This window comes from Lontra canadensis, unplaced genomic scaffold (genome assembly GCF_010015895.1).
Source record: "Lontra canadensis isolate GAN:19392208 unplaced genomic scaffold, GSC_riverotter_1.0 scaffold12, whole genome shotgun sequence".
Lineage (NCBI taxonomy): Eukaryota > Metazoa > Chordata > Mammalia > Carnivora > Mustelidae > Lontra > Lontra canadensis.
In genome coordinates this window covers 16,323,812-16,335,872 of record NW_022631006.1, presented here as the reverse complement: position 1 = coordinate 16,335,872, position 12,061 = coordinate 16,323,812, and the positions used below count along the sequence as shown (strand labels likewise).

The 12,061-nt window shown below is 39.2% G+C and overlaps 1 protein-coding gene across 1 annotated transcript in view; it reads right to left on the bottom strand.

Moving 5' to 3' along the window:
• Positions 1-11,814, bottom strand: part of SPG11 (SPG11 vesicle trafficking associated, spatacsin) — an 85,926-nt gene extending 74,112 nt beyond the window's left edge. Inside the window, exons 1-6 of the mRNA XM_032856617.1 lie at positions 11,561-11,814; positions 8,470-8,654; positions 7,260-7,484; positions 5,644-5,845; positions 1,332-1,469; positions 704-1,152 (exon numbers count right to left, since the gene is read on the bottom strand). Coding sequence (XP_032712508.1) covers positions 704-1,152; positions 1,332-1,469; positions 5,644-5,845; positions 7,260-7,484; positions 8,470-8,654; positions 11,561-11,814 — 1,453 coding nt within the window. The remainder of the gene's footprint in view (positions 1-703; positions 1,153-1,331; positions 1,470-5,643; positions 5,846-7,259; positions 7,485-8,469; positions 8,655-11,560) is intronic.
• Positions 11,815-12,061: the final 247 nt, after the last annotated feature.

Sequence of the window (12,061 nt, the reverse complement as noted above, 5' to 3'; positions counted from 1 at the left end):
AAGAGCAGGCCCCTGACACAAGGAAATACATAATTACCAAAATTTGGGTATTAAAGAGACACACAGTATATTCACATCATTCAGTAGCTTTACAGGAGGTTATAGCATAAATGCTGAATGACTATATATCTGAAATATCAAACTCAAATGTCTACAGGGCCAAACAGGTGGTGAGACAAGTGCAAGAAAAACTTAACGAGAAAAGGGCACATCTAAGAGAACTGAAATTCAGCTCCAATCTATAAATTACTACACAGGAATGCAGGCCTAGTGTTGCCAGATCTTAGAATTTTTCAGTAACAGCAGGAAATCCTCAATTTTACAGGTTTATAATAAAGTCTTTTTAAAAGAGCTTAGATAGTGCAAGCCAAACAAAACAGATCTGCGCTTCATAGATGGCCCACAAGCAGCCAGCCTGCAACTTTTGCTTCCACAGATGAGTCAAGTGAAGACTCTCTGGATTAAAACCAATCTGTGTTACTCTTAAGACTCTCTGATTTAGTATCTGAGCTGAGCAAAATTAACCTTGATTAAAAATCAAGTACAGGGAACAACAGTACCAAGAGTAACACCAAATATTGCCCGTGAAAGACTACCACTTAGAGGAGAGAGTAGACACTAATATCCCCAGGGCAGAAATAAAATAGCTTTCACAAGCACAGCTCTCAGCAATGGATTTCAACCTGATACGAGACATTCTCACCTGTCAAGACAAGGCACAGCTGCTCGTCTCCACTAGCGTCTATAGGAACACACTTTCTGCCAAGGGAGAAACACTGCATACCCTGGGTCTCCAAATCCCAAAGGCCAACGGTGCAGCCCATTCCTTCCACTGCCCAAGTGAACAGTGCACTGAATCCTGTCACAGACATACAAGTAAGCTCAACAGGTTCCTCTTGTTCACTAATGTTCATGACTTTCCATGATCTCCCTGGGTCACTGGTGTTGGCATGATCCTTCTGCAGAAAGTTATAGTGGCTGTGCATTATGTCCTGTGGAATGAAGGCCCAGCCTAGCATACCGGTACTGTGGTTACCAGATTCAGGGGACTCCAAATGCAAAATATTCTGGAACCATGGAGCACCGTGGGAAACCCCCAGTTTGGAGCTCTTTATTGTTTCATTCAGTGATGACAGCTGGGCTTTCCAAGACCTGGAAAATAGGGTAGAACTCACATCTGTTACAGTGAAAGGCACTAAATAAAACACTACATCAGGAAGAAGATGCATTAAAAGAAAAAAAAAAAAAGGTATCTACTTCTGTAAAGCCCTTTAGTAAAAACCACAAAAAATAGAAATAAAAAAGTAAATCCAAAAAGGGAGTTTCTGTACCTATCAACTTGAAAGGAAAACTTGGTCAGTTTCATGTTGTAGTCAGAATTAACAGGATCATCTTCATCTATCCCCTTGGGGCCTTCAATAGGAATGTCTTCTAGAGTTCTTCCACATAGTAGGTGTCTTGGGTGTTGCCTACATTTTAAAATGATAACCATGGTCAACAATGATGATCAAATCCAAATTTGTGTTACTATTGCTCCTGTTAAAAACTGAGGGGTGGGGGTGTCACACAAAAGAAGTAGTATAAACAATAAGTTTCTGTGAACAGGACTCCTTATCTCCATTGCTTATAGCAGAATGATAAAGTCAGCCTGAAGAATCTGGCCCATTTATAACTATGTGTGTTAACAAACTGTTGGTAGTGTTCATTTCATAATACATACATATACTAAATCATCACATTATAAACCTGAAATATAATACTGTATGTCAATTATATCTCAATTAAGAAAAAGGAATTTGACATTTATGGGTTTTATGAAGAGATAAGAGCACTTATTGCCTACTATACTGCAGATGTTATGATAAAAACTGTATGTAAACTAAACCTTTCAACAACCCTATGAGGGAAACGAAGGCTCAGAGAAACAGTGGGGCTGGATTTGAACCCAGTCAATGTGACCATAAAGCCCAGGATTTTTTGTTTTTTGTTTTTTTTTAAAGATTTTATTTATTTATTTGACAGACAGAGATCACAAGTAGGCAAAGAGGCAGGCAGAGAGAGAGGAGGAAGCAGGCTCCCCGCTGAGCAGAGAGCCTGATGTGGGGCTTGATCCCAGAACCCTGGGATCACAACCCAAGCCTAAATCTTACTTTGTGTTGACAGAACTGCTCACAATACTGTCAACACAAAGTAAGATTTAGGCTGAGATGGGTAATACCCAAGAACTAGAAAGACAAAATCCGAGTGCGGGTGTACATGCAAGAGTACGTGCAGAAAGAGGGCTGTCACATTTGAGAAACACAAAGAAGGCAAAGGTGCCTAAAGCACAAGGAATGAGAAGCAAGGTGGTGTGAGATGAGGCTGGAGAGCCTGGCAGGAGAGAGATGTGCAGGGCTTTAAGGGCTATGAAGGATTTTTAGTTTCTTCTTGGTGGAGGGAAGCTAAATAAGGGTTTTAAGCAGAAAAGCAATATGATCAGATACAGAAGAATAGTTAGGGGAGAAAGAGAGGAATTTAAACACCCTGAGCACTTATTTCTACAATTTGAAGGTAATATGTTAACATACATGTATCAAGGAGATGATGAGAAGAAGTTAGAGAAGGCAGGGTAACAGTGAGAGAGACGACACATGGAGATGGTCGTTCCCCATCCCCCCAAACAAAAGGTGGATGCCTTGTCCCCAGATGTTAGTATCTGGCTCTTTCTCTGATAAGATAACAATTGTAACAATATCCCTCTAGTTATTATACAGAGTATGAAGTTGAGGGAGTAAGAGCCGTCATCGAAAGACCCATTAGGAGCAGTTACCTTACTTCATTTCAGACAGTGGCATGGATGAGAGTGGTAACAAAGGACTTAAGAAAAGTGGGCAGATTCAAGAAACATTTAGGATATAGTAGGACTAGGACCTGGTGATTAACTAGATACAGATCTAATACTTAAAATAGGTTTGAGATATAAAGAAGAAAGGAAATGGAAAACAGTCCCTAAGAAAGAAGGAAGAAATAGGATCCAGAACACAGAAGGATGGGTCTTCACAGAAGGAGAATCCATTGTAATAGGAGGGAAGATGAGGAGATGGGTACAGGAAAATGGGTTTGTAACTTAATGTGAGAAACTGAGGGAACTCTCATTAGACAGATTCTACTTCCTTTATAAAGTAGGAGGCAAAGTCACCCCAGATTTGGAGGCAAAGAGATGAGGAGAAACCTAAGGAAAAGAGGGTTAAAAACATTGTTGTAAAGAATGGGCTCAAGAAAAATCATTATAAAATTTCCAGGTAATATTCAGAGACCAGTTGAAGGTAGCAAAAGTGAACTTATAGTGCTATCGATTTTTCTTCGTAGTTTTCTCACCAGCGCCTGGTTGCTTGGGTGAAGGGACAGAAAAGGCAGAATGAGGGGGGGTAGATTTTGTCCGACCAAGGGCTACCATAAGGCAAGAGAAAGAGTTTAGGGTGTATGCAAAAAAGGGGCTGAAATGAGGGTGAGAATGAAGTCAAGACAAGAGGGTCTAGAGAGTGGAAGGTCAACTGACTGGAAATTTCAATGATGTCAGAAGACAGGAGTGGGAGTACTTGAGTAAGTGACATGGAAAGTTTGGGAAGTTGCGGTCAGGAAGTGAGATGTGGAGAATAGTGACTTGGGGGAGGAACAGCTTCAAACAATGACAAAGCCAGGGTAAGAGAACGGGAGTGGACCGCTAAAGTAAATTGGAAGAAAAAGTCACTGACGATGAACTGAAAGAAACCACGAGTTTGGGTTCTCAAGGAGCTTACAAATTCTATATGACACATGAAAAAATGAGAGAAATAATACAAGACCATACAATTAAGGGCCAAACTGTAATTTAAAGCAAAAGTGCTACAAAGTTCAAAGAAAAGAAAGATGATAAAATGAGTGTAAAATTACAAGTGGAAGGGGTTTCAGTAAGAAAAGGCCTCATGAAAGAGGTAGATTTTTTTTTTAAGATTTTATTTATTTATTTGACAGAGAGAGATCACAGTAGACAGAGAGGCAGGCAGAGACAGAGAGAGAGAGAGGGAAGCACACTCCCTGCTGAGCAGAGAGCCCGATGCGGGACTCGATCCCAGGACCCGGAGATCATGACCTGAGCCGAAGGCAGCGGCTTAACCCACTGAGCCACCCAGGCGCCCCGAAAAGAGGTAGATCTTAAAGGATAAAATGAAAAGGAGAGATTGACATTCTGTATCAGGGGAAAAAAGGGCTAGAGCCAGGAGTGAAGAAAGAGAAACACATTTCTAAACTTCAGAGGATAGCTAGAAAATAAAATATGCAGTCAACTCTAGAGAAATCACACTCATTAAAGAGCATTCATGTAAATAATAAAGAGATTACTCATTTAGTTGGGCAGGACAGATCCCTAAATTTATTGGGAACAAAACACTAGCTTTGATGTTAAAGTAGCTGAGTTCAATGCAATTTGTTCAAAGGAATGTGCCTGACGCCCTCTTCAGAGTCTCTAAAAGTGTTACTAACTCTTGAAGTGTTACTAAAACATCAATGGGAAAGGAACCCTACATACAAGGATCTGAGTGGCAAGGATCAGGGTGGCAGAGTAGGCTTCCCTCCCTCCTCACCTATCAAATTATTTTCCAAGGTAGATGATTAGGAGGTAACTCTAAATACACAGGATATGGTTTAGTCAGTAAAAATGATAAACAAGCACATGATCTGAGAATGTGCTAATCATCCCTGCTTAAAGATTAAAAAAAAAAAGGCATTAAAAGGCCACTTAAAAAAATCACAGTGGTAAGAAGTTCTGGTAGGTATGTGAAGATGAATTTGTCCTTTCTTGTGATCCAAACAACAAGCCATAAAAGCCATCAAAGTGCACTCCCAATTACTCAAGGATTCATTTATCTCATTCATATTGAGGACCAGAAATCCTAATGGTTTTGAATGGCCTTCAATACTGAAAGTCATAAATGAGGACTAGCATCCTTTTAGATAAGGAAATTGCAATGTACAGGCTGGGGTGTGTACTTAAACCCCTTGTAGCATACCTCTCTCAAACGCTGTAAAATCAGAAGTAACTAGAATATCTAAATCAAAAAGCAACACAAAGGAGAATTCAATTTTTACTAATATATTTAGATAGCCACAGGTGTGGGTCCTTCAAGGGAAATGCCTGAGGAAATACTCAGCTGGAGCAAGCTAGCATAACATATCTTATTAAAGTCCTTAAAGAGAAAAGTATCCCTAAGGCTGCCAGGACCCTGAGGCACATAAGAAGCAATTTCAACTCAGGGTAAATCCTTTTTTCTTCTACTCTAATGTAGGGCAAAAAACGGGTAAAAAATGTATTAATAGCCAACTGTACTACTATACATTATGTACTTGATTATTTTTAAAACTGTGCTTGATTACTTTTTTACTTACATGATGATATGTCATATATAACAAATCAAAATCACAACTTTGATATACATTATGAAATAAAAACGTAGCCAATGGTCATTTGCACAATTTTACAGTAACAACCTCACTAGGTAGTAGCTAGAACATGATCTAGCTAAATAGAGAAACAGAACACGTTTCAAAAAAAAAAAAAAAGCTAACAAGTGCATTTTTAACCTCCTATGGCTTTACTCAAATTAGAGATTGCAATAATTTACATACCTGAAATACAAATTTAAGTTAACAGCAATTGCAGAGTTGGAGGAGCTGACAATCACTACAACATCTAGGTCTTGAGACACTTTCAGTGAAGTGAAGGAAGAAATCTTGGCGGGTTCCTGCTGTTGCTGATTACACACATCTTCTTGGTGAAGTGCTAAATCCACATGGGCTACGTGTGTACCATCCGCAGTGTCAAAAATGTCTTTGAGTTAAGAGTTAAGGAAATTGCCAGTCTTAAGTATGCCTTACCATTTCAAGCATAGGATGGGATGGATCTTGGAAACCTCATGGCTGCAACTTTGTAGGGTTAGTGGACACCGAGGCAGCCCTCATCACAGTCATCAGCAGACTATGAAGTTGGTGGCCCAATAAACCTGATAGAATTCATTCAGCAATACTTGCTGAAAATCCACTCTGGGCCAGGCCTTGAATGACGCCTTGCTAATATTTCCACTAGTGTTCTACAACAATGCTCAGAGAAATATAATGTGAACCATGTTCATCACTGTAAATTTTCTAGTAGCCTTAATAAGTAAAACAAACCCAGTGAACCTAATTAATACATTTTATTTAATCCAATATATCAAAAATACTACCATCTCAACATGTAACTGATATAAAAAATTGAGATATTTTACAACTTTTTTTCACACAAATGTTCAAAATCTGGTATTTTATATTTGTAGCAAATCTCAGTTTAGACACTAAATTTTCATTGGAAATACCTGCTCTGTATTTAAGTTTTGTAAAATTCACATTTGAGAACATAAACACACTTAAAAGTTCTCCAGTAATTAAATCAAGTATAAACTTTTAAATTTAAAGTAATTAAGTAAAATTGAGAATTCCATTCCTCAATCACAGTAGCCAATTTCAAGTGCTCAACAGCCATAGAATCCTAGTGCCTACCATGCTGGACCGCACCATTCTATAACCTGGCAACAAAGATGAAGTTAGTGCAACATTTTATGACATTTTTATAAAAAATTTTAGTAAAGGCTATTTTATATCTAAAGTAGAAAAACCATCCCTTTAATTGAGAAATAAAAGTTCCAAAATCATGTAAGGGGTCATTTTCAAAATCTTCAGAACAATTTTGCTAATGATCTATGGATCTGCTAGAGACCAAAAAAAAAACAACCAAAAACCAAAACTATAATATTTCCAAAACCAAATTAAAAGTGGTTAAGCAAACCCTATGATTTACTAATATGATGGAATCATTAGAGATAAGTGGGTTATATTTATATATGAAAATGAACCTATCACATCATAAGCAGTCCTCAAAATCCTTTCTGGAACAAGCACATAGTAGATATTCAACAAGCATGTTTTGAATAAATGGGTAATATAGAGCATATGTAATTTAGAAAGAACACAAGCTGATCATATGACTATGAAAAAATGTACATAACAGAAAATATTTCAATAGGATATAAAGCAATGTAAGTGAGTATTTTACGTTCATAAAGATCTTTTTCCTTGGAAAGTTTTACTGAAAAACTAACATTCTGCCTATATACCAGTCCAGTCCCTAAGACTAAAAACCTGGAAAAGGTTCATCTTTCTAGGTAGTCTCCTCCCCTAGATATCCCCATCTTTACTGCCAAGGATACAGATCCAACCTAAACTACTCAAAATAAAAAGAATTCCTCTGCAGAGCTGCACGTCAGTAATCCTGTCCACTGCTTGTGTAGGCAAGGGTAATGTGAAACAGTTGAGTACTCCAATCTCAGCATCTCTTTCAGGAAATACAATGTGTAGGACAATACACTTGTTGATGAACAATAGTGATGTGTTATTGTGAAATGACAGGATTCTCAAAGATAATAAAGAAATATCTAGGAAAAAAAAGAAGATTATTTCAAACTCACTGGTCAGTTTTAGAGTTCATAAATTTGATTTTGTAAACATAACACAAACAGGTGAAACAAAGAAGAAACAATACTTTGTCCGACTCTAGGCAGTTATTGCTCATACCTACCTAAGCAAGTGATTACTTGTCGGTAAGAGGATAAAGACAGCCTACAATGTCTCTGTTCATTCTGTTTATGGCCAGAGTCTTATAGCACACCAGAAGATTAGAAAAAAATTTAAAAATAAAAAAATAAATAACCTACTTATCCCAGGAACTTCACAAAAACAATCAGTATTTTTTTTTTTTTTTAAAGAAAAAGAAAGGGGGTAGCTGGTGGGCTCAGTCAGAAGACCATGTGACTCTTGATCTTGGAGTTGTGAGTTCAAGCCCCACATTGGGTATAGAGATTACTTAAAAATAAAAAATCTGAAAAAGAAAAAAACAAAAACAAAAACGAAGGAACCTTAAAAATCAAGGGTGTCAAGTATACTACTGCCTTAAATACAGAAGCCTGAGTACTTTGATTTCTGTTCCCTGCAGCCCTCAGGATGAGTAATCAGTCTAGATCAGCACTATCCAATAGAAATACCGCCAGCCACAAATGCAAACCACAATGTAATTTTAAATTCTTTAGTAGCTACGCTGAAAAAAGAAACAGGTGAAACTAATTTTTTACATGTTATTTACCCCATTACATCCAAAATATCATCGCAACATATAATTAATACAAAAACTATTAATATTTTACTTTTTTATACTAAGCCTTAAAAATCTGGTATGTATTAGACACTTAGAGGACATCTTAATTGACATTAACCGCATTTCAAATGCTCAATAGCCCTATGTGACTAGTGGCCACTATACTGGACAAGGCAAATCTCCCTCCCCGATTTCATCTTTTTAAGAATAAAATTACATAGTAATGTCACAGACTTAAACATGCTGTAAGACCACCTGTAAATACTTACTGATATTTTGATCTTCAATGAGCTTTTGCAAGGTCTCCTCACTACAGCTATACAAAATGGTTGCATCACATCTTCCGTCTTTCAAATCAAATTCATAGATTAACAGTTCATAACTTTCACTAAGAGCAAGCAGTTTGGGTTTGTCTGTTGGTGAGCTGCTGTTACGAGAATCCTCCCATACAAAGCTAAGGAAAAAGCGTAGATTATTATATTCTATCATCCACAAAAATTTTTACCCACAATGGGCAGAAGAGCAAAAGGAGTAAAGAACAATTCTTTAGGTCACACGGTAGTAGCATTAATCCTACACTCAAGGGAATGTAAATTGTTCTGGGACATCCCTCTTCTTCTCCCTGAACCCCCTCAGGCCAACAAATTGGAGTGGGTGGAGCAAAGAGGGCAGGGAGCAATAAATGGTGGCTGCTTTTATTCCTTCATTTAAATCCGGTCTGATGAAATGTTTAAAGAAACGATCATAAGGATAAGTTTCAACAACCAAATATGTATATTATTTATAAGAGGTGGTACAATGAACAAAATAGCTTTTGCTAACTTAAATGCTTTCAATGACTTTTAAAAGTGACTATTTGTATTTACAGACTTTGAGGACTCCAAGATACTATACTATAGAAGAGCTCTGTCCAACAGAACTTTCCGGGATGATGGAAGTGCTCTATACATCTGCACTTTCCAATAAAGTAACCAACAGCCACATGGGGCTACTGAACATTTGAAATATGAATAGTGCAACTGAGGAAAAATGCAAAACTTACTAAGTCACATGTAGCTAATGGCTACCACGCTGGACAGCTGAGTTACAAAATTATGCAGTATGATGTCAACACAGTAACACCGGCTAACAATGGTGGGAAGAGACTAATGAATGATGCTACAGCTTCAAATTAAATTAAATTACATTTAAAAAATAAAGGCGGGGGGTTGCGCCTGGGTGGCTTCATTGGTTAAGCAAATAACTCTTGATTTCAGCTCAGGTTGTGATCTTAGGGTCATAGGACTGGGCTCCTCACTCAGGGGAGTCCGCTTGAGATTTCTCACACTTTCCCTCTGCCCCTCCCCACACACCCCTGTGCACAAGCAAACGCTCTCTTCTCTAAAATATATAAATCTTTTAAAAAGATTTAAAAAAAAAATAAAAGGGCCCAATTGTGGAAACAATAAAATGGAATGAGAGGAAGCTGTCATGCTGATAAAGTTTCACCTTTTAAAAAAAAAGCTTTTTTTCTAAAGAGTATATTTTATATCTAAAAAAAAATTAGACTTGGTGCTCTAATGTACTTATTAAAGAAAAAGACTGACGTACTTTACTTTTCTATCTTTATACCTAAACTGGTGATTTTTCATGAACACCCAATTCCTGACGGTTTACAGTGAAAATCTGGAAAACCACCTGAATGTTGAATATGAAAAAGATTAAACAAATTAAGGTGTATTTAAAAGGCAGAATACAGCAACACTGTTGACATCATCAGCATATGAATTATACCATCATGTGAAAAGACAGGAAATTTTCAGTAAAAATAACTACAGGATGTACAGTGATTTCAACATATATAAAAAAGGACCATATATACTCTGAGATAAGCATGCCCTGAATACTGTAAATTTGTCCTTATTTTTACCCCATGAAGCACCTGAATTAAAAGTAAAATCCAATTCAAATAGAAAGTCCTTCTTGATCCTCCTTCAATCCACTAATTTCACACAGTCAGTTATGGATGCCCCCATTATTTCAAGTGTGTGTCCTTTGTTAAGTTCTCAAACCTAAAGAGTTCTCCTTTTCTCTGCCTCATTCCTTTCTTTAGGGGACTGTGTCCACGGGTACTTAACAGTTGAATAAATTAACTTCTCCTATGGAGAGATTCTTCCTCCTAGCAACTAGAGACCAGGAGTAAGACGATTACAGCACTCGTTTATTTAATAAACAAATCTCTATTGTCAGACACTGTTACAGAACCTGGAGATTCCAAACTAAGACAACTCTTAACTACTTAATGTTTTAGGAAATGGTTTCTAAACGTTTTCTATTATTAAAAAGACCCCTGGGGTGCTGGCTGGCTCAGTGGGAGAACAAACCCCTCTTGAACTTCGGGTTGTGAGTTGAGCCCTGAGATTAAATAAAACTTTTAAAAAGAGAGAGAGCCCAAAGACTGAGAGGGCACTTCATGACATAAACTCTAACTCCTGGATGAAGAGTTACAGAAGTGGAAGGTTAATACACGATTATAATTGTTTTTTTTTTCTGTCTTTCCCTGTCTTCTGTCTTCCCAATCAAGCAAGCTTCACATAGAAGAGCTGTCGTAGACTGCTCCTATGTAACAGTTTGCGTGTAATAAATATTACACTAAAATGTAATAAATATAAATATTCAGTTGGGGACGCCTGGGTGGCTCAGTTGGTTAAGCAGCTGCCTTCGGCTCAGGTCATGATCCCAGCGTGCTGGGATCGAGTCCCGCATCGGGTTCCTTCCTCTGCGGGGAGCCTGCTTCTCCCTCTGCCTCTGCCTGCCATTCTGTCTGCCTGTGCTCTCTCTCCCTCTCTCTCTGACAAATAAATAAATAAATAAATAAATAAATATTCAGTTGCATGAATAAATGAATAGGTTAGCTAGACTATCCTTCGAGGCGGCGGCAGGGGCGGCGAGGTTAATCCATGTATACAGAAGTCGCTGTTTCAGGCACAAGAAAAAGTTATCAGTATGATTCAAATTAGAGATGATCCCCAGCTGCTATCTTCAAGGGATTTAACTGAAGGAAGATGGGCAAGGTGCACAACACAATAGCAATTAATTAACCTATGTTGAATTAATGAAAGAACCCCCACGTTGGGACCTGCTCCGGGTGCGCGGCCAGTAGAAGAGTTGGATGCCTTATCTGCGCCCCGGTAAAGGGAAGCGAGGGTGGGGCTGCACAGCTAGGAAAAGGTTCCGAGAGGGCACCCGGATCGCATCAGAGCTGTTTCCCGCGGTTGTCATTCCTCTCCCGCTACCTCCACGCCTGGAGGAGAGCACTGGGGCCAGCCGCCTAAGGTTCCAGACTCTTCCACCACTGCCCAGCACTCCCGCAGCACTTACTGCCGAAAGGGGCCATTAAGGCAGCAGGCACCCCCGCTCCGGCCGCCCGGAGCCAAGGAAAGCACTTGCAGGTTGCCTGCAGCTGTTAGGCTCCCCAGAACCTCCTGCTCTCTGTGCAACTGCGCCCGGCATCCCAGCCGCCCTGTTGCCTCCACAGGGACTGGCACCAACAGCATAGGTAGAACCCGCTCCATGGCTTTCGCGCTGCAGGTGCCGCAAGAAGCAGCTCCCCCCGCACCCTTTTCTGCAGCCATTTTGACTCGGTTATTTCTTCCGGTCACCTGAGCGCAGCTGCGTCCTGGGCATGCGCCGTGTAGCCCACCCGCTCACTACCTCGTGACTCTCCCAGGGACCGCTGAACTGTCTCCGCCTTTTGCAATCCTGGCCTCAGGAGGCTGGCGCCAATTCCTCGAGCAAAGCTACGTCTGCCTTTGCTTCAAGCCTGTTTACTTAACTACCTTGGAAGAGTTAAATACCAAGTTTAGCAGACTCAGGCACGCT